Raw genomic sequence first — 21,725 nt, 5'->3', positions numbered from 1 at the left:
GGCCGCGCGAAGACCGAGAGAAGAGCCGAGGCTGCCCAGACGCCCCGACTGCCCGCCCGACAGCAGCAGACACGGCGGTCGCTGTCGTGGGAAGTCCCGGCGCGCCCTCCCAGGTGCAGAGGAGCAGGAATGACGCCGCCCTGGGTGCTGGTGCCGGGCCCACACGTCTCGGGAGAAGTGGTCGGGAGAAGTGGGCATCACCCACACGCTGCCACCACATGGCGGGCCATCGGGCTCGAGCTTCTTCCCCTCGAGGTGTCGGGACCCTCCTCCCAGGAAAATAGACACATGGCACTTGGCAAAACCCCAGACCGAGAACACGAATGTGGTGGAGGCCCGGCCCCGGCAGGGGCCGCGGACAGCGCCGAGGGCCCGCGGGGCGGCCGGCACCAGCACCGGGCCACCCTGCTTTCTCTCAGGACGGCGCGGTGCCGCCGGGGCCTGGCCTGCCCTCGGCCCGACAAGCACCCCACGCTGGCCCGGGAAGCCCTTGGGCAGCCTGAGCGTGCACAGGCCAGCGGCCAGCTCCCGTCTGCAGCCACCGAGTGGCCTCAGGCCGCCCACCCGCTCTGCACGCCGCCCGCTCAGCTACGCGGTGACGGGGGTGCAAGGCTCCGGCCAGCTCCGGTAGCCAGTGGGTCCGGCAGCTGCACACCAGGGCCCAGTTCACTTACAGGTAACAGGAAAACACCGCCCTGGCTGGTGTGGCTCAGTGGATGGAGTGCCAGCCTGTGAACCACAGGGTCGCAGGTTCGATCCCCAGTCCGGGCACACGCCTGGGTTGCAGGCCAGGTCCCCAGTCGGGGGCACATGAGAGGCAACCACACACTGATGTTTCTCTCCCTCTCTGTCTCCCTCCCTTCCCCTCTATCTAAAACTGAATAAATAAAGTCTTCAAAAAAAATTTTTGAAAACTACCAGTCAACTACTGAGTCTGTAACAAGTTATCTTACTTGAAGCTACCTTTTCAGATACGAACAGACTCAAACAGGCACTTGCACCATGTTCACAGCAGCATCGCTCGCAGCAGCCAGCGCCGGGACGGACGGATAAACAGAACTCGGCCTGGGACAGGAGGAGGCCCCGACCCTGCTGCGCAGGGACAGGCCCCGAGGACGGCGTGCGGGGCGGGGTAAGCCAGTCCCGGGAAGATGTACATCATGTGATCCGCCGCTGTGAGGCCCCGAGAGGACTTGGGTCCACGGAGACGGGGCGCCGCTGGCGGGGTCGGGGCTGGGGTGGCAGGGAGTGAGGGAGTGCTTCCAGGGTCAGCGTAGTGGCGGGGGAGCCCCGCAGAGGTCGGCGGTGACCCCGGCCCAGCAGTGCGGATGCGCCCGATGCCACTGCGCCGGGCGCCGGCCAGCGGCTCACGTGGCAGACGAGGTCACCAGAAGTTAGAACACCTGCACGCACACACACTCAACTGCAGAGAGCCTGGTCGAGGGCAGAGACCACCTGCAAAGCAGGTATTTCCAAGCAGTCTGTCCGACAGAGGACGCACACCCAGAACATACGAGGGACCACTAAAAACCTGCAAGAAACAGCCAACAGGAAAGGACACGAGCGACTAATCCACGGAGGAGAGAACTAACACCCAGGAAGCAACGCTCAGCCTCACCCACAGCCTGCGAGGCGTGCACCGCAGCGGGGGCCACGGGTCCGAGGTGGCGGGACCAGCCCTGCTGCCCCGTAGCTCCGCTGGCCGCAGCGTCGTCCCGATACGCCGAGGCTGTCGGTTCGACCCCCAGGCAGGGCGCACGCGGGAACCAACCCGTGAACATGTAAGTACGTGGAACCACAGATCGATGTGTGTCTCTCTCTCAAGCCCGCAACCAAAAGGCACACACGGGAAGGGGCAGAATCAGCCGCGGAGCACACCGGCAGCGGTGCCAGCTTGGGGACCCACAGGAGGAACCCGCGCACCGGTCACCGGTCACCCGCGTTTGGGGAGGCGGGAGGGACGAAGAGGCCGAGAGGGAAACCGCCGCACCGCCGTGGAGACCGTCGTCACGGCGACCACGGGACAGGATGCGCTGGTCCAAACCTCTGGAATGCACCCCGCCCGCCGGGAGGGGGCGCTCAAGGAAACGAGGGACCTAGGCCGCCCACGAGGCACCCTGCTGGCCCGTCCCTTGTCAGAGCCGCCCCGCAGGGCGCAGGGTGCTGGCCTGGGCCGGCGGGGCGCACACGGGAGCTGTCTGCGAGCTCAGCTTAGCAGCCTGCGGCCTGGACCTGCTCTGAAGTCCAGTCGATCACAGGTTTAAGGAGCAGACAAAAAAGAGCCACACAGGACAGTGTCAGCTGTGTCCGTGCGTCACATCTTTACAGAGGAGCGCCGCCAGCCCCGCCCTCCTGGCAGCCGTGCGTGAGGCCCAGCGAGCCCGAGTGTGGGGCGCGGCGGCACCGGCCCGTCCGGTCCGGGGCCACGTGCCGGGCAGAGAAGTGCCCGGGGTGCACCAGGAGGCAGCGGTGACCTCGGGGGGCGGGGGGCGGGGAGTAGGGTCTGGGGGAGGGCAAAGGAGGTTAGACGCGTCTGTAAGAATGACCACGTTTCTGACCGCCTGAGGAGTGGAAGGAGAAAAGCGGGGACACGTACCTCGAGGTCGTCGAGGGAGCGGGTGACGCTGAATCTCTTGGACCTCCCGAAGGACCTCCGCGCGGAGGTGCGCTGCGCGGTCTGGGCCAGTCCGAGTCCCCGCCCGAACTTCGAGCCCTGGGCGAACAGACAGACAAACAGACAAAGGTGAGCGGAGCCGCCTCCGAGGGAGAGGTGCCCGGCTTTCCCTGACGCACACCTCGCGGAGGACAGAGCACAGGGTGGGCCCCCCCCCACCCTGGCACACCTGAGCGCGTCAGCCCCGGGCGAGCCCCGCGGTGTGCGGGCCGCACTCCCTCGGAAAACAGCGCTGAGCCGGACGAACGGGTCGTCCCGAGTCTCCAGGGATGGAGGACAGCCTGGCCTCGGCCTGCGCAGGCACCGGGCGGCGTGTCACGGAGCAGGGGACAGAGCGGGAGTGGCCGGCCGTGCAAGGGCAGCGTGGCTGGCCGGGCAGCGACCGTGAGCACGAAGGCCGGCCTGCACAGGCCACACTGTCCCCGAAGCTTTATCAGCATTCCAGGGAACCGAGGACCCCTCAACCCTCGGCTGGCGCCTGCGGCCCCGGCAACGCGGGGCAGGTGCTGACTGGCCGGCGGAACAGCTTGTCCCTTCTCTGGGGCACGACTGGAATTAATTCACGGTTGTCATGCCGCTCGCGTCTCCAGACGCGCTCTCGGCTGCAGCCAGCAAGTCGTGGCATCGCTCGAGTAAAAAGCATCGCAGCTGCAGACCTGATCTCCTGGGGACAAGAGACCCTCAGCGGCCCAGGGCAGGCAGGGGGCCCTCGAGAGAAGCCAGGGGCTCTGGGCAGAGACAAGGCACCTGGGCTGCAGCCAGACCCCAGGGGGCTTGGGAGCCTCCAGCCGCCCACAGAGGGGCCACAAGAGCCGCCCGGAGGTGACGTCTCAGGCGGCTGCGTGGCGGCCCCTCAAACGCGCCCGCGCTGGTGCCCCGCTGGAGCTCCCGCCGACAACCCAAGGTGCACAGGGAGGTCTGCTTATCCCCAAAGGGGGCTGGGCCAGTCACCTGGAGGTGACCTCTGCCGCCTCTCTGAGGTCGAGAAAGCACAGGTTTACAACTCCTGCCGGTCACGCCGGGGGTCACCAGATCCCGCCTCCCACCAGTCGGCCTCTGAGACACCCCCAGGAGAGAGCCTCGTGGCTCCGATTCAGACACAGGTGCGCCCTGCCAGGTGTCTCTGCTCCCACTGGCAGGCCCCCCTGGGGGCTTCCCAGACAGAGCTCAGCCAGCTCCCCCGTCCACCTGGCCCGCGGCACAGCCCAACCCTGCCACGGCTCGGCCGGCTCCGGGCTGCCCAGCAAGCTGCCTCCCTCCAGCAGGCCTCAGAGTGTGGCATGTTCTCCAGAAACACTTGCCGAACAACTCCTCCCCCACAGCACGTGCCCCAGAGCTGACTCTGAGCACAGAGGTGTCCGGAGCCGCCCTCTCTCCCCAGGAGCGCTGCGCCCCCAGGCCCAGGCCCGCACGGGCCCGCGGCCACCCTCCCCGTGCGGCTGGTCCCCCGCACCCGCCCTCAGCCCCGCTCGGGGCCCGTCGTGGGCAACCCCAGTCCCCTGCCGCCTGCTCTTCCCTACCTGCAGCCCCCACCCAGCAGCGGCACCCCACCCCCCCAGGCCTCTGTAGCCCTCCCCGAAATGAAGCTACTCGAAACGCAAGCGCCCACGCCAGCCGCTGTGGCACGTCCCGGGAGTCTGTGTGTTGCCGGGGGCAGCAGGGCTCTCTCTGCAGCCCCGCCCCGCCCCGCCCCGCCCCACCCCCGCCGCCCAGAGCGGCGCTCGGCTGCAGACGCAGCGTGTGCGGAGTCAGGCGGCCGTTCTGCATGGCGCGGGCCCAGCTCCCAGTGGAAAGCGAGGGCCGGTGCACAGGACCCAGGCCCACGGAGAGGTTCTCCGGTGGGGAGGGAACCAGGCCTGCACTGTCCCCAGGCCGCTTTGAGACTTGCTTTTGCTAAAACTCCCTGGCCCTGGGTTGAGGCCGCAAGTGCTTACTGGAACTTCCTGAGGTCTGAGCTACACTGGACCTCCCCGGTGTGGAGGGTGACCCACGTGACCGCTCCGGCCCTCAGTCTGCAACACCCTTCTCTTCGGGGTAACTAGGGCCGCCCTCTCCTCTGTTTTCTGTAAACGGCAGCCACCTGAGCGGACCCGAGCATGGCGAACGAGGACCCTGTTGAACGAGACACGCCCGGGGAAGCCAGGAAAGGCTGTCCGGGCGGGGGCGGGCGCTCTCCTCCCGAGAGAGTGGCCGTGCCGTCCCTTCTCCTCCACGGGACTCGGCGGTCCGTGGGAATCCGTCCCATCCCCCCGGGAGCTGGGGTCCATGGTGCCAGTGGGGCAGACGAGAGTGACCAGACGACACGGGGCCCTCGGGACCCAGGAGCAGGGAGCGGCCCCCGGGGGCGAGGCCGTCCACGCGGCTGCTGGGGGCTTGTCGCCACACAGGTCCCCCTGCAGACAGTGTCCCTCGCCCGTCACCGACACCAGAGAGGGCTCCAGACGCGGAGAATGAACCTCCGCACAAGCTCCGCACTTGCCGGTCTCTGTGTCTGCGCCTTTCTGGCGGGGCGGGGCGCGAGGGGCACACGGCTTTGTGACGGGGACACGGAGCTTCGCAGCCAGGGCTCCGCCGAGTCGCGGCCCCAGCAGCCCCCACGGGCCCTTGCAGGCAGCGAGAGGGACGGGGCCCGCTGGGCGTGGCTGCGCTGTGAGGTTTGGGAACTTACCGGAAACAAAAGAAAATGCTAACGAGAGAGCAAATGGACAGAAAAAAGTCCCCGCAAGGCACTGGGTCAGCCCAGCGTGGACCCCTCCCCCCCACAAGGCCGGTCTCGCGTTCCCTGGCCCGTCCCCCACCGCCGGGTGGGCTGCTGGGAAACTGCCGCCTCCCGGCGCCCGCTGGCACGGAGCAGGCTGGCTCCCCACAGATGACCACTCAGGGGCGGCCCCTCCTGGCCCCGGGTCGGGGAGCCCGTGCTCCGCGACCGACAGCGCAGCCTGCCCTGCCAGGCCTCACTGCCCCGCTGACCGCGCCTCTCGCTCACTCCCTGCCCCGGGCACGCGCCCTGACCGGGAATCAGACCAGCGACCCCTCGGTCCCCAGGCCACAGCCCTGTGCACTGGGCGGCACCAGCCCGGGCTCGCCCCCCCCCCCCCGTTTCCCACGGCCTCTTCCTCTTCTCACGTCCCAGCACGTCCTCCACCCCTCCTGGCCTGTCCTCTGTGCGCCCCACACAGCCCCAGCCAGCGCAGGCCAGGCCAGGAGGGATGCCAGGAGACCGGCCTCGCAGCCCCCGAAACCTCTGCGCTCCCACTGGGGAGGCTTCGGGGTGACACCGGGCCTCGCAGCGGAGCAAACCGGTGAGTTCCGAGAGGTTGAAACAGGGCCCGGTGGCCCACAGCCCTCACCGCTCGCCTCCAGACGGGCGGGCCGGTGCGGGCACACGAGGGCTGAGGAGGAGGCCACACAGAGCGCTGAGTCGCCAGCCGACGGTGAATCGAGCCTTGCCGGTGAAACAGAACGAAGGGACCCCCCCGACCCCCCGCACCGGCGGTGCACCACAGCCCTGCCAGGCTCGACGGGCTGCCTCGGGCACAGAGAACCAGGGAACACTGCCCCCCCTCTTCCAGCGGGGGGGGGCGGGGGGACGCGGCTGCTCTGTGACGAGCGCTGTGTCCTCCTGCTCCACCACCTGGCGCCGCCCCCTTGGCACGTTTCTGTTCGGGGTGAAACAACGTGAACAGGAGCCCGAGACCCCCACCCACAGTCAGCCGGCCTCGGACAGGGGGACAAAGACGGCCTCTCCTGCGGACGGCGCTGGGCCCCTCACAAAGAGCCGACTCGGCGTGGGCCGCAGCAAACACGTCAGACGGGAAACCAGGGGCCCCCAGGAGACGACGGGACACACCCAGACGCCCGTGGACACGGCGCAGCGGGGTCTCCTCGGGGAGGGAAACCGCGTGAGGAGCGACTCCGAGGGGGAGCGTGCCCTGGTGCCGACCGGCTCCGCACTTCGACCCCGCTCTCACCTGAGCAGGCGCGCTGCCCCGGCCACTGGGGAGGGACGCAGGCCAGAGACGCAGCGCCCTTCAAAGAGGCCAGGGGCGGGGGGGGGGGCGGTGCGTGCAGGACCTCTGGCACCGGCACAGGAGAGGGCAGGGAGGAGGGGGAGACCCTCACCCGGGCTGTGAGAGGTCACCGTCCCTCCCACCGCTGCCTGTCCCACCAGACGACCCGTCCAGGACCCCAAGGGCAGCAGGGCCAGGGCCTGCTGGGGACCGGACCACCTGAGGGAGCCAAGAGGGCCCGGGCAAGATGGAGCCTGCAGCCCATGAGCCCCCCGAGGCCCCGGACAGCGGCCGCAGCCAGGGGAGGCTGGGACTGGGGGCCAGGCAGCCGGCGCACGCACGGTCGTCCCACCGTCGCCGACTCGGCCGTCAGACGGAGCCCACCTCCGGAGCCCCCCCCAGCAGGCTCACCTTCTTGTCCTCCTTGGGCTTCCTGACGTTCCGGTGGGGGCCGAAGATGGTCTGCATCCCGAAGGCCTTCCGCGACCAGTCCCTCTTCTGGGCGCTGGGCGGCGGCGGCGCCGAGCTGCCCTCCACCCTGTAGCGGTCCGCCGGGATCTTGCTCATGGGCGGGGGCAGCGTGCCGCAGTTGATGCTGGACCACCCGTCGGTGGAGTCCGTGCAGGACTCCTGGTCGCTGGCGTGTCCGCACTGCCACTCCTGCAGGACGTGCACCGGGAGCCACCGCTGGCCGAACCCCCCGCCGGGGCCCACGGCGCCTCTCTTGGGGGGAGGGCCCGCACTCCGCAAGGAGGCTGGGGGGGCCTCCACGAGAGAAGCGGGCCCCAAGTGCTTGCTGAAGTCCCAGCTCCTGTCAGCCTGCGGGACCGCCTCCAGCGGGGGCCCGGCCTCGGCCTCGTGGCCGAAGGCCCCGTTCCAGGGGGCGCCCCAAGGCTGGGGGCCCCTCGCGCCCGGGCCCTCCCAGGTGCTGCTGCTGCTGGGGCCGTGCCTGCTGGGGCCGGCGCCCAGGTCGACCACGAGCACCCGGCTGCTGCGCTCCTCCTGGTTGAAGTTCCCGATGCCGCTGTCGCTGTTGCTGCTGGTGCTGGTGTTCTGGTGGGCGTCAGCGTCCCCGTCGGCGAAGGCCCGGGCCCGCACGCCCTCCATCAGCTCGCCCATGTCCCGGTACAGCACGGAGACGAACTGCAGGACGGGCAGGGAGGACGCCGGGAACTCCAGGCAGCCGTTGGTGTCGGGGTCGGCCGTGCACTCGAAGCCGAAGCGCCGGGCGATGCCCTGGTGGATCTTGTGGCTGAACAGGTCCGGGTCCACCATGAACACGTGGCAGGACGTCCGCACGGCGCCCTCGTCCTCCGGCGCCAGGCCGCCGTCCTCGCCGCTCTGCATGGTCACCAGCCCGAAGAGCCGGCGGTCGTCCGGGCACACGGCGCTGAAGGCCAGCTTCTCGGCGGGGTACTCGGCCAGCACGGCGGCCTTGTCGGTGCACAGCCGCACGCCGTCGTGCATGACCTGCATGGCCACCAGGGAGTGGATCTTCTGCTCGGCCCGCAGGCGCCGCAGGCAGCCGCGGATGGCCTGGAGGCTGTCGGACTCCGGGCTGCAGCTGGCGGAGGGCAGCTCGATGGAGCCCAGGTAGCCCACGACCATGGCCACGTTCAGGATGCTGGCGTCCAGCCCGAAGTCCTCGGGGTTCTCCAGCCCGAGGCCGAACACCGAGTCGTCCTGCGCAGCCTTGGAAGCTTCCTCCTTGGGGGGCGGGCTGGGGGGCGGGTCACTCACGCTTTCGGGACCCAGGTCCAGTCGCGCAGCCGCCGACTCGGAGAGGGACCTCTGTTTGGACTTGGGGGGCTCCGCGCCGCTGGCGCGGAGACGGGGGTTCTCGAAGATCATGCTGAAAATGCCGCCCGACTGCATCTCCGCCACGACCCGCTCCGCCCTGTTGATGCCCAGCGCCTTGGAGTCGAGGCGGGGCTTCCGCCAGCCCCGCCCCTCGCCGAAGCCCGCCTCCTCGTCGCTGGAGCAGGACCCGCGGCGGCCGCGGCCCTCGCCCACCACCAGGCGCAGGACGCCGGAGCACTTCCCGACCAGCTTCACCACGTCCTCGTGGGACGCCTTCCGCACGCTGATGTCGTTGACGGCGAGGATCTGGTCCCCGGCGCGGAGGCCCACCAGGTCAGCGGGGCTGCCCCGCAGCACGCAGCTGAGCACGCACGGCGCCTGGCCGCAGAGGGTGAACCCGTACCCGGCTCGGCCCCTGGCGACCTCCACGCTCCGCAGGCGCGGGGGCGCCGGGCCCTGGGGCGGGCGCTCCGCCGCGTCCCCCGCTCTGTGCATCTCGCCGCGCCTCCGAGACCAGCAGCATAGCCCTCACTCCGGTCCGCTCAGCGCGCGCTGGGTGCTGCCATGGTGTTCCTGGACACGGGGCCCTGCGGAAGAAGACCAAACAGCTCATTACTGAAGAGCCCGGCCCCCCGCGGCTCACTGGGACCCCCGAAACAGGCAGGCGACCCCTGACAAGACCCGTCGCAGGAGCCAGGTTACCGCGGGAACGGCCGGGTGGAGGGGGCAGTAAACTGAAAGTCAGGCCGGGGATCCCCTTCCCAAGCAGGAAAGCCTTCCTGGACGGCCCCTCCTGTGAGGCCGCCCCCAAGGACCCCTCAGAACCCGCTCCCCAGCGCTGCCCCACCCCCGGTCTGGACGGAAGAAGAAGGGGCCTGGAGACCCTCTCACTCCGGGTGGCCCGAGGCCCAGCAGCGCGGCAGACCCCAGGTGTCCGAGGGACGCCGGGGCCAGGGGCGGAGTCGGGCTGAGAAGCCGGGCGGGCATAGGCTCTGGGGAGAGATGACTCCGGGTCAGCCTGCACCTGAGCAGAAGCCCCCCAGGATTTCCCAGGGGAGGCATTGGCTGGTGCTGCCTCACGCTCCAACCCCCTCCCCCCGCCCCATTAATTTCTGTGAATGAGGCACCGTGAGGGAAAATATCAGTCTGGATAGCCTGGTCCAGACCACCGGGGAGGCTGCCAGTGTGACAGCAAACCACCGAGCGGGGTGCAGGAGCTCACTGCGGGCACGGGGGGGGGGGGGGGGGGGCTCCGGAACCAGGAGGACCGCCGTCAGCACAACGGGCCTGCACCAGGGCCCCCAGAGGCTCCATGGCCCACTAGGACGACACAGCCTTCTCCCAGCCTCGGTCCACAAGTGACAGGACGCAGGGCGACACCGGGGCAGGGGGTGGGGCACGGGGCCAGTCCCGCAGGCCCCTGCCTGGCTCGCCCCAAACCCCAGGACCCCGGAGGAGGGGTGTCAGCACAGACCACACTGTCCGCTCAGACAGGCGAGGCACAGGGGGCCGATCCGACCAGGGCGGGGCTGGGGGCCCTCCCGACACCCGGGGTCCCGGACGCCAACTGAGGGCAGCCCTGCAGTGAGAACACCCTCCTGAACAAAGCCCTTTAAAGTTCACTGTAAAAAGCAACACAGGCCCTGGCTGGGGTGGCTCAGTGGACTGGGCGTCATCCCACAAACTGAAAGGCCGCTGGTTCGATTCCCAGTCAGGGCGCATGCCTGGGTTGCGGGCCAGGTGCCCAGTATGAGGAGAGCAAGAGGCAATGATCAATGTTTCCCTCCCTCTCTTCCTCCCTCCCTCCCTCCCTCCCTCCCTCTGTCCCCGTCTCTAAAAATAAAAACTTTTAAAAAATCAATTCAGTAAGTGATTATGTTATGAAAATCAAGATATAATAGAAAATATGTTTGGGGGGGTTTTTGGTGTCTGGCATGCCTTTATTCATGGGTGGGTGAGCCATGCACGCTGCAAGCTGCACGCCTCCCTGCGTGTCGCGTGTTGTGGCCCCTGATCCGCAGCGTGGCACCCGTCATACCTGCCGCCTTGCGTGGGTCTCTCATCATCACCCCCGCAGGGATCCCCACCTGTCTGAGTGTGAGAGGGGAACAAAGCTGGTGGGCAATAGGCCAGAAGTCACATGACGTGACTGTGCACTCGAGCCCAGGTCACGGTGTGGGGACAGTCTGTCCCGCCCCGTCTCCAGGCCGTGGGAACACTGGCCGCCAGGCCCCTCCAGGGCTGTGGGGGCACCACTCCCCTTAGGCACCCAGACCCCTGGGCGAGATCGGGCGCCCCCCGCCGGCTGCTAGGTGGCCGTGCGCCCAGCGTCCTTGCCCAAACAAAGCACTGAAGGTGTGGGCTCGGGGTCTCTGCTGAAATGGCCGGGGCGATGCCCCGCTGCGCCCTTCCTGGCCCCTCCCGTGCAGCCGAGCCCCGGAACCGGAGCCGGTCGGACGGGTGTGTCTCCTTTAACCCCTGCGTTGTCAGACATCCACACGGTTCGACTTTCTGTTTGTTCTGGTTTTTTGTTTTTAAATTGTTGTTGTCCTTCTTTTGGTTGTGCGAGGAGGCACAGTGTGTCTACCTATGCCTACATCTTGGCCGGAAGTCCTCAAAAATATGTTTTTTAAAGAGTGTATTTTTAAATAATTGTTTTAAAGTTATTAGGAAAAATTCTTATTTATTTATTTATTTATTTTTAGAGAGAAGGGAAGGGAGGGAGAAGGAGAGGGAGGGAAACATCAGTGTGTGGTTGCCCCTCACATGGCCCCCACTGGGGACCCGGCCCACAACGCAGGCCTGTGCCCTGACTGGGAATTGAACCGGCGGCTCTGGTCCGCAGACCGCGCCCAACCGTCTGGGATAAGGTCTGCAGCAGCAGAAGCACAACTCAAAGTCATTCACACGCACAAGACGAGAGATGGCTGATGGGGCAGTGCGTCGGCACGCTGACCCCGAGGGCAGCTTCCAGGAGGGTAACCTGGCTCGGAAGATCCGTGTCTGAGTGACCCTATTTCATGACGGGCCAGAGTGGGAACAATTCGTTTCCATTCATTTCTAAATTGCCATATTATTCAATATCTAAGTGGTGCTAAATTAATCACTTAAATATGATGACTGAATATATAATAATTGAATGCTCATTATTAAAAATATACATACTAGCCCTGGCTGGTGTGGCTCAGTGGACTGAGCACCGGCCTGCGAACCGAAGGGTCGCTAGTTTGATTCCCAGTCAGGGCACATGCCTGGGTTGGGGGCCAGGTCCCCAGTAGGGGGCGCACAGGGGGCAACCACGTATTGATGTTTCTCTCCGTTCCTTCTTCTCTCTAAAAATAACTAAATAAAATCTTAATAAAATAAAAATATACACATTAAATATAGCCAAGAAATGAGTTTTAGGGTCTTCTCACTGGCCCTGCTTCAGGGGCATGGTGGACTGACTAATGTCTCCCCACCAAATGCCGGGAACTGTGGGTGTCACCTCGCAGGGCAAGGGGATCTCACGGCTGTGCTGGGTAAAGGGTCCTGAGATGGGAGGCCCCCCAGACTCCCAAGTGGCCCCGTGGAACTGCAGGGTCCTTGTCGGGGGGAGGCGGGGGGCCAGGGCCTCGGAGAAGGCCCTGCAACGAGGGCAGCCGAGGCGAGAGCGACAAGGACGGAGGAGAGGGTGGCAGCGCCCTCGGGGAAGCTGGAAAGGGGAGCACAGGGCCCCCCCCCGGTAGGCCCCCCCGGGGAAGCAGCCTGCCAGCACCTGGCCCCAGCCGGTGAGAGTGACCGTGGACTCGGAGCCGCAGAGCGGGAGAGAGCAAGTGTGTGCTGCTTTAAGGCACTGAGTTTGGAACCACTAGTTGCAGCAGTCACGGGAGCCTCACGCCGGGCAGCCGCCCTGTTGGTGGGTGACGGTGTGCGCGTGAAACCAGCCACGTGAAAACGCTACAGGCCACCGAGGACAGCAGCCGCCGGCGGGGCGCCGGCTCCCTGGCGGTGCGGCACCACCTGCGTCCACACACCTGCTGCCCGAGCGCGAGGCTGGACAGCAGCTCCCCCGGGGGCTTGCAGGGCGCAGCGCACCCAGCAGGGCCCGCCCGTGGCCACGGCCCCGACCCCTGGGGGCTGCAGAACGGCGCTGGCAGCTCCCTCAAGCCAGCCCAGGGCCTCTGGTCGGCGCCCCTGCCCTCCTCCCTTCAGACTCGCTTCCTCTGTGGACGTCGGCATCCGCCCCAAGGTACTGGCATTTGACCCCAGGCTCTCCCCCCGACCCCCACTTCCCCGGGCAACCGGAACCACCCCGAGGCCTGGTCTCCCACCCCTCCCCCGCCAGGGGGCGGGCACCTCAAACCCAACAGTGCACACCAGCTCTCTTCCCCGCGCGGCTCCTCTCGCAGCGCCTGGATGCCATCTCCGCAGACTCACAGCCCCAGCTCCCGGAGGGACCCGGGTCCCGTCAGGACTCCCGGACATCCCACCAGACTCGGCCTCGGGAAGGCACAAACGCAGGACAACCGTGCTCGAGGTGTGTGGGGAAGTCACAACGCAGGGCCGGGGACGGTCACCGGCAGTGGCCACGGCACAGTGGGAGGACCAGGCCGTGGGGGAGGGGGGGCGCTGTGGAGAAGCTGGGAGACTGAGAAGGCCAACCGGGAGCTGCTGGCGGGGGGGGAGGACACAGGAGCTGCCGGCAGGGGTGGCGGGAAGAAAGCGGGGCGGCGGATTCGGGGAGAAGGGCCCTGCTCGCCTGTCCTGACGTTGCCCGCAAAGGGCGGCCTGAAGGGCTCCCCCAAGGGTGCAGAGTACACCGGGGGCTGTAGGTCACGGGTAAAACACAGTCTCTTTGGAGAAACTTGGAGGAGCTGAATCGTGGCCAGGTCTTCGCATTTGGTGGGGTGTTTGGCCTCCTGTGACTTACAGGAAGAAAATGAGGGGAAGGGAGGACAGAGAGAGACACGGGAGGAAACAGCAGAGGGGCCCTGCAGCTGCCCAAACCCGGGGAGACTCCCCAGCTCCACCCCACACCCCAGGGGACACAGGCCGTGTGCTCAGGCCCCACAGGACAGAGAACACCTCGTTTTGTTACAAGTCCCAAGCTATGCCGGGTCTCAGGGAGCGGCTCGCAACCAGACGGCATTCACGTGAGCAGTCGGCTACCATGGCCCCAGGGACACAGCTCTGGCTGTGCGTGCACAGGTGGGTGGGTGGGTGGACAGGTGGGTGGGTGGATGGACAGGTGGGTGGGTGGGTGTGTGCACAGGTGGGTGGGTGGATGGACACGTGGGTGGATGGGTGGATGGATGCACAGGTGGGTGGATGGACAGGTAGGTGGATGGATAGGTGGGTCGGCCACCACTTCAGCGTGACAGCCGACCTCCAGCAGGAAAGGGCTGAAGGGGGCGTCTCGAGGCTGAGTCCGCCCCACTGCGAGGGCCGCCTACTGCCGGGGTGGGCTGGGCATCGCTGGCGGGGGTGGGGGTGGGGGAAACCTGACTCCTGGGATCGAGTTTCCTCCTACGAAGCCCCGCCGGCCAGAGCCGCAGCCCGACTGCCCGCTCATCAGGCAGGAGGTGCAAAGGCCCCCACCCCCCCAGGTGCCCGGGGGCACCCGGACCCACAGAGGGGTGGGTGCGTGGTCTCCTGCTGCTTCCACAGGCCCTGAGGGGCGGTCCCGAGGCGCTCTGCGTGTCTCGGGGAGGAAAGAGGCACCGAGGGTGTCGGGCGGACGAGGAGGCCGGCGACTGGTGGGCGAGCACATGCCCCGAGGGCGACCGAGAGCGGTGCAGCCCAGAGAGCCCCACCGTAGGGGTCTGGGTGGCCCCCCAGGCGGCCCCTCTGCTCGCCTCCCACCTGCCTCCCGAGGCTGCGCGGCCCCTCCTGGGAAAGCCCACCCTCCACCCTCCGCTCACAGCCCGCAGCTCCCGCCAGCCTCACCGCAGCCCCCAGAGCAGCCCCCGCCCACAGGGACCCCTGCACGCCCCAGAGCTGTCTGCTCCCCGCGCTCCCAGAGCAGCAGCGTTGGGCGCCAGCCGCTGTGTGCTCGAGGGGCCCACAGGGCCCTCCCGGAGCAGCCGGGACTCGAGACGCCTGCGGGCGCTGTCCCTCGCCCCCCGAGGGGGGCGCACCCCGAGGGGCCTGGCAACGCCTGAAGGAGTGGACGCCGTGACACGCGCAGGAGAGCCACGGTTCTGAGCAAACTCTGCCAGGGGGACACCGCCAGCCCAACACCCAGGGTCAGGGGCAGCAGGAAGTGAAAGGCGGGCACTGGACCCCAGCGAGCGAGCCCCAGCGGGCAGGGGGCAGTGGTGTCTTCTGTGAGGAGCGGAGACAGCTCAAAGGGGTCGGGAGCCCAGAGGGTGTGTGGGAGAGGCTGTCGCAGCCTTGAGAGCAGACTGGGGAGCTTCCAACACCAGCTGCGCTGGACCAAAGACCACCACGCACCCGGGACCCCCCCATCCCTCCCCCCGTGCCTCCCGTGTCCCCTCGTGCTGAGCAGGTGCGTCTACAGTGGTGACCCCATCTGGCCGACGCCGCCTTCCGGTGGGGGGGAGGTGGTGCCAGGGGGCCGACAGCCAGAGGGGACGGGGACATGCACGGGGAGCCCCGACCTCGGCTCCCCCCAGCTCCCCCTGCCCCGGCTCCCCCCAACTAGGGCGGAGCCCGAGGGGCTCAAAGAGCAGGGCCAACCGACCCCCAGCCCCGAGCCCTGAGCGCCAGCCTGGCGACGGCCGAGTCCCAGGGGAAGTGAGCAGGAGCTTCGGGGACCCACAGCTGACCGAAGGGCCGGCGGCTACTTCCGGTTCCAGGAGCAGATTCTAGTTCAGAAATCTTGAAACGCTGGAGCTGAACCATATCAGGTTTCCCTTCCCGTTACGACGGTCCCTGTTCTCCCCTACTTAACGCTTCTGTCTGCGGTTTGTAGACCCGGACGAAGCAGGACCACAGACAGAGTTGCCGGATTTCGCGAGCTCCGACGCGGGACACCCAAACTCGGGTCTCAGATGAAAGACAAGTGATAACTCTTTCCTCTCCGCGGGCCCCCAACACGCACGGCGCTGCGTTTCCTGGCAACCCTGGGACGGGCGGGCGAGGCTGTGTGTCCTGCCCGGCCCCGCGGGCTGGCGTTCCAGCCCCGACCCAGCGTCTGGACGCCTCCTGGCCACAGCCCTGCTGGTCCCATGATCCCACCTGGACAGCCGCCCCCCCGCCCTCACGGCCGCCTCCCCGGGCACAGCTGCCAGCGGCAAGCCCAGGACGGGAGGGGCAGGCCAAGCCCTGCGTCCACCTGCTCTGCCGACCACCCCCCCGCCTCACCCCCAAGTGCCCAGGAGAAACAGGCTTCCTCCCTGATCCCCCACAACGTACAAACGGGGCCCCGCCCTGCGCGGTTCACAGCACGAAGGCGACGTGTGCCGGCCTGTCCCCCGTCTGCGCTCCTGGGGCTGAAGGGCCCCGCTCTGCTCCGGCGCCTCTCAGCCCCCCACAGGGAGACGAGAACCTGTGCAGGCACGAAGTCCTGGGCGCGCAAGCCCCGGCCTGCACCCTGGCGGCCGGGGGCAGACCTCCCTTTGAAGCAAGGGGGCCCCGCTGTCCCTCTCGACCCCATGTGGCTCCTCCCCTCCCAGGTCCAAACAGAGGTACAACGGGCTGAACGGTGGCTCCAAAGACACCCGGTCCCAATCCCCAGAACCTGGAAGTGTGACCTTATCTGGAAAAGGTCCCTGCAGAGGGGCTCAGAGGTTCTGAAGTGGGGAGGGGATCCCGGATTACCCAGACAGGCCCAACTGTAGTCCCAGGTGTCCTCACCAGAAGGAGGCGGCAGGCAGGTCAGACACAGGGGAGAGCCCACGCAAGGGCAGGGCAGAGCTGGAGTGACGCAGCCACGAGCCCAGGACTGCCGGCAGCCGGGGGAGCTGGAAGGGGCAGAGAGGATCCTCCCCGGGGCCCCCAGAAGGGGCACAGCCCTGCCCGCCCCTTGATTGGATGATTGGACTTCGGCCCCCAGAGCTGTGAGTGGTTAGACCCCCACTGTGTGTGGTGCTTTGTGCCCACAGCCCCCAGAAAACCAATTCCAGGGCTGGGAGGCGTCCTCCTCCCAGTCCTCCACCCCGCCGGGGCAGTGAGGAAGCCGACTGGCTGCTGACCGCTTGACCCCACCAGCCGTCCTTTCAGGCAGACCTCCAGGCAACGAGGGGCTCTGGTGATGGGGGCGGTCCGGGCACCCCACTCTGCCCGAGTGTCCCCCTGGGAAAATGTCCCTGGGCTCCGCTCTGCGGGACCACGCTCAGGAGGAGTCACGGAGCCCACACCCTGGCACATAGCTGGGGCTCAATACAGATGTGCTGGCCGGGAGGGCCTGAGCCGCCCACCTGGGCAGGAACCCACCCGCGGCAACCAACGGCACTGCAGGCCTGGACGCGGCCTCGCCAGCACCGCCGCGGGCGGTCGCCGAGGACACCCAGCGTGTCAGACACGGTCCCCACCACTGGACTGGGTCTGAGGACCCGGACCGAGAGGATGCCTACGCAAGGGCTCCTGGTGGCTTAGCCGGCCTCAAATTAACACTGAAGAAAGAGCCCAGCAGCCACTCCCGCCCAGGGGCCTCTCCCCCACTCTGGATCCTATCTCAGCCAATAGGACTGAGGCTGCCTCCATCCAATCGGTGTAGCTCTATTCTGACCAATCAGGACAGTGCCTTGCGGACCAATCGAACTTCGAGGATCCGGAGCCCGGTTGCAGAGGACAGACCAATCAGAGGCCAGGGGCGGAGACTTCTGAGACTCCTGCCTCGAGGGCGGCTCCCCTCCCGCCGGGAGGGCGGACCTTCCCTCCGCACCCAGGACTGTGTTCCCCCGGGGTCGCGGGGCGTGGGCGCCAGCAGCGGACTGCCCTGGTCAGCCCGCGCCACGGCCTCGTCGTCAACCCCGTTCCCCAGACGGACGCCGCAGCGCAAGGCGGAGGGAGAGAACACGGTGCCGAAAGGCGACGACCGGCGCCTCGCCTCGCAGCGCTCAGACGGAGCCCGAGGCCGTAGACGACAACGACGGAGACCGCGCCACGGCCTCACCGCCACCGGGCGCATCCAGCTCCTTCGCGGGTGAAGACAGGCCCCGCGCCGGCTCGCACTCACCACGGCCGGCCCTGGGCTTGACCGCCCCGGGCTTCGCCAGGGGGGAGGCCCCCTGTGGCCTGGAGTGGCGACCCCCTGGCCCCATGAGTCTCCAGGGCAGGAGCAAGGCACCCCAGAGATCAGAGCCGCCTGGTAATGAATCGGCAGAGCGCTCGTCGCAGTCTGGCACACGCTCCTCGGCTGCTCCAACTCCAACCCGGTGAAGAGCGTAAAGACCGACTGTTGGCAGGCCCCGGGGGGCCCTGAAGAGCAGGCAGAAACTGGGAGTCGCCCCCTAGGAGCGGAGGGTTGTGGCGGATGGGACGGAAGGGGTGTGCTTGCTCAGGAGACGGGGGCGCCGGCGGCGGCCACAGTTCCCTCCGCTCAGAGTCGGAAAACGGGGCCTGGCTGTGGCTGGGGACCTGGGGACAGGGGGACGTCGCAATGCCTCAGCAGTGAGGGAGCCGGAGCCCTGAGTGCACTCGTGCATGGAGCCCGGTCCTTGGCCAGTCCCAGAACTGTCGGCGCAAGGAGAGTCCAAGGGCAACAGGAGGCAGCCGGTGTGCCCGAGTGCGCCGAGCGGAGAATGTGGTAGAGATCACTGTTCGAGTCCAGACAAAGAAACGTCCAGAACAAAAACCAACACCCTGCACAAAGAAGAATTCACTGCAGTGGACCACCCACGATGTCCAGTCCGCAAATATCACTGTATGTTCAAAGGCACGAGAAGACAGGACCCCCAGTAAAGAGGGAAGGAAATCCATAGAAATGGACCTTGAGCTACACCGGGGGTTGAAACAAGCAAATGGGAACTTTAAGGCAATTAATCCAGTGTGATCAAGGAGTTAATGGAAAATATAGTCACAATTACAGATGGCATATCTCCGTAGAGAAACGGAAACTATAAAAAAGCAGGTGGAAATTGTGGAAATGTGTGTCCGCTTCTGAACCGAGACTCTAGTTTTCACCAGAGAGCCAAAGCGGCCAGCGGCCACCAACCCCCCAAGGTAAAGAGCAAGTGCCCTGCCAGACTGAACCCCCAAGCCAGGCGCATCTGCTCTCCTGGGGCGCCCCTCCCAGGGCGGCCCCGGCCTCCCCTCCAGGGCGGCGGCCTGCCGCACAGAGGCAGCAGCGGCCCCTGGGCCAGACGCTGCCCCGCGCACCGGGAGCGTGTATGGGACGGGAAGGACCACGGGCCGTCAGAACTCCAGTCAGGAGCACTGTGGCAGGCTGGAGAGTGCTCCCCAAAGATGTCAGGTCCCGGCCTGGGATCTGTGACCGTCACTTTCTAGGGAACAGGGACTCTGCAGGTGTGGCTCACTTGAGGATCCTGACACGGGAGAGGGTCATGGGCCGTGCACGAAATCACAAGTGTCCTTCCGTGAGGGAAGCAGGAGGGGCAGGGAGTGGAGTGGGAGGTGGCGGAGGAAGGCGGGAGGGGGCCGTGGGAGCAGGGGCGGGTGGGCAGGCACCGGGGTGCCAGGCCACGGGCCAAGGGCTGAGGACAGCCTCCAGAGGCTGAGAAGGGGCAGGAGCGGACTCCCTGGAGCCCCCTGAGGCTCCGACGAGGTTTCAGCCCAGGGAGGCCCATTCTGGCGGGCTCCTGGGCTCCGAGGCTGTGCGGGGACACGTTTCTGTCCTTACAGCCAGAAGCTGGTGGCGGCCTGTGTCAGCAGCCACAGGAAAGTCCCGCGGCGCTCACTGGACGGCAGGGCGGCACGGGACGCCGCCCACTTCAAAGGAAGGGAAAACGCGCTGGCTGGCTGCTCTGTGCCTCCCGCACGGCGCGGCCGCGGTAGCCACCGTGTTCTCTGCCGTCCTGACTCCCTCAGGGCCGTTGGGACAAAGACGTAAGTCAAGAGACAGTGAAACCGGACACGCACACGCTGTCACCTTCTGCCGCGGGGCGCGGGCTGTGGGCGCAGCGCCCAGCTTCCTCTCGGCATTCCTTCCCGGCCTCCATCCCGAAACTGGAGCCGCCCCACCTCCTGAGGAAGTCGTGGTCCCGCCGGGGGTGGGGGCCGCGTCCTCGGCCCTCACCAGCCCCTCGGCCGCTCCTCTGCCTGGCCGCCGCCCCTGCCTCCCAGACGCCCTCCTTCTAACAAGGGGAAGAGGGGGCCTGCCCTCGACCCCGGGCCCTTGAGCTGCCAGCCCCTCCTGTGTGCCACGCAGGCTGGCCCAGTGCCCCCCTCCTCACCTCCGGCCTGACACTGCCACCCTGAGCCCCGGGCCGCCGGCCCCTGCCCTCCCCAGCCCTCTCCACGGCCGAGTCCACAGCCTTTCCTCCGCCCTGCGACCTAGAGCCACTGTGGCCCTCCCGGGCTCACCCGGTGGCATCCCTCCATCCCCAGTCACCCGTGCCTGGGGTGGTCGCCTCAGGGGGGGCCGCCCCATCCCCGAGCACAAAGCCCAGGGCAGGGTGAGGAGGCATTTTTAGGCCACCTCCCACGGCAACGAGTACGTTTCTGAAGTTAAGCGCGCTCTCCCACTCGCCGCCCTCTCGCCACTGCCCGCTCTGAGTCTCAGGCCCCTGTGCAGCCGGTGGGACTCTTCCCGCTGCCACCCAGCCTCTCCAGACCCCACCCCACGCCTCCCTCCGCACCCCAGACCACCCCAGGGGGCTGCCCGGGCTGCAGTCCTGCCTCCCTCCCCCCGTGGAGCGGGAGCCGGCCACCTCCTTCCGTGCAGACCTCACTGTCCCTATCCCGCAGGCCCTGTGCCGGACCAGTGCCCGACTTTACCGTGGGCTGTGACCTCACAGGTACCTGGTGAGGACTGTGCTCCGGGCAGGTGTCCCCTGGCTGCCCATTGCCAGCCCCACCCCCCAGTGAGGAAACAGCACATGGGGCAGTCACCTGCCAGGCCAGGCCACTCTGGGGCCCCTCTGTCCACACCCCACAACTCTGGTGACACTGTCCACACAACACACTCAGGGACTGCTTTCTACACCCCACAACTCTGGGGCCGCTCTGTCCACACCCCACAACTCTGGTGACACTGTCCACACACCACAACTCTGGGCTGCCCTGTCCACCCCCGACGACCCCCGAAGTGCAACACAGCAGGGACCAGAGGCGGTGAGCGCTGAGCTGGGTCCCTGGAGACGCCTTTGCCCAAACAATGAGGCGCCTGTTAGGTCCGACAGGAAACCGGGACCCTGCAGGCAGCGAGCGGGGCGCGGGGAGCTGGGTGCGGTGGGCGGGGTCCCGCCCCGATCCCCGCCCGGCCGGACCCTGGCCCCCGCCGTCCAGTGCTACTCAGGGCTGCGCCGGCCTCGCAGCGACCCGGGCCGGGCCCACGACAAGTCTCCGGACTTGGGCAGGGAACAAAAGGAGGGTGGCCCGCGGCCGTGCTCGGGAGGGGATCCCCGAGGAGCCGGCGGCCCGGAGCAGCAGAACCCGACCGCCTGCCCCTGCAGCCCTCAGCCGCGCTGGGCGGGGCCGGGCCCGCGGAGGGCGCGAGCGCGCGCCCGGAGAAGAAAGAAAGCGGAGGCGGGGCGGCCCTGCCCCCGGCCCGCAACCTACCGGCCACTCGCTCCGCCGGCCGCGTCCGCGCCTCCCGCTCGCTCACCCAACGGTTGACTCCGCCGCCGCCGCCCGGAGCAAGGGGCGGGGCCAGGGCAGGGGCGGGGCCCGGGCCTGGAGAGCCGGGCCGGCCGGGTCGCGGGGTTGGGGCAGAGGGGGCGTGGTCGGTTTGGGGCGTGGCCCCCCGATGGGACGGGGCGTGGCGTCCAGCAGCGTGGGCGTTTCTCAGGAGGATGCTGCGGAGCGCAGACTCTGAGTGGGCAGGAGCTCCTAGGGGGCGGGGAAACTGGACCCGCGGCCTGGCCGCTAGGGGCGGGGCATGTAGGGAACCTGGGTGGGACGGGGTGGGGGCGGGGCCTCGATATGTGAAAGGGGGGGTTCGAGGGGGTGCGGATCTGGAGTGGCGGGCCAACTAGGCCTGGGGCGGGACTTCCGCTGCCGGAGCCGTGGCAGCGGATCCCGGTTCGCCGGGGAAGTCCTGAGCTCCCGGCCTTGGTCGCCTCCCGGCCACCACCCGTCCCCTCCAGTGTCCCGGCCGGGCCTGCCCCGCCCCGCCCCCTCTCCCGATTGTTTTCCGCGGACTCTGATGCTCTTCCAGATCGCCTTCCACGGAA

The 21,725-nt window shown here is 67.7% G+C and overlaps 1 protein-coding gene across 4 annotated transcripts in view; it reads right to left on the bottom strand.

The window, feature by feature from the left end:
- The window catches only part of RGS12 (regulator of G protein signaling 12), a 74,773-nt gene extending 53,577 nt beyond the window's left edge, over positions 1-21,196 (bottom strand). For all 4 annotated transcript variants that reach the window (XM_036018286.1, XM_036018280.1, XM_036018283.1 and 1 more), the window contains exons 1-3: positions 21,112-21,196; positions 7,096-9,071; positions 2,597-2,713 (exon numbers count right to left, since the gene is read on the bottom strand). In XM_036018286.1, coding sequence (XP_035874179.1) covers positions 2,597-2,713; positions 7,096-8,979 — 2,001 coding nt within the window. In that variant the 5' untranslated portion in view covers positions 8,980-9,071; positions 21,112-21,196. The remainder of the gene's footprint in view (positions 1-2,596; positions 2,714-7,095; positions 9,072-21,111) is intronic.
- Positions 21,197-21,725: the final 529 nt, after the last annotated feature.

The sequence above is a fragment of the Phyllostomus discolor genome, chromosome 1 (assembly GCF_004126475.2).
Source record: "Phyllostomus discolor isolate MPI-MPIP mPhyDis1 chromosome 1, mPhyDis1.pri.v3, whole genome shotgun sequence".
In the NCBI taxonomy this organism is placed as follows: domain Eukaryota; kingdom Metazoa; phylum Chordata; class Mammalia; order Chiroptera; family Phyllostomidae; genus Phyllostomus; species Phyllostomus discolor.
The sequence above is the reverse complement of the archived record's forward strand: the minus strand, read 5'-3'. Positions and strand labels throughout refer to the sequence as shown.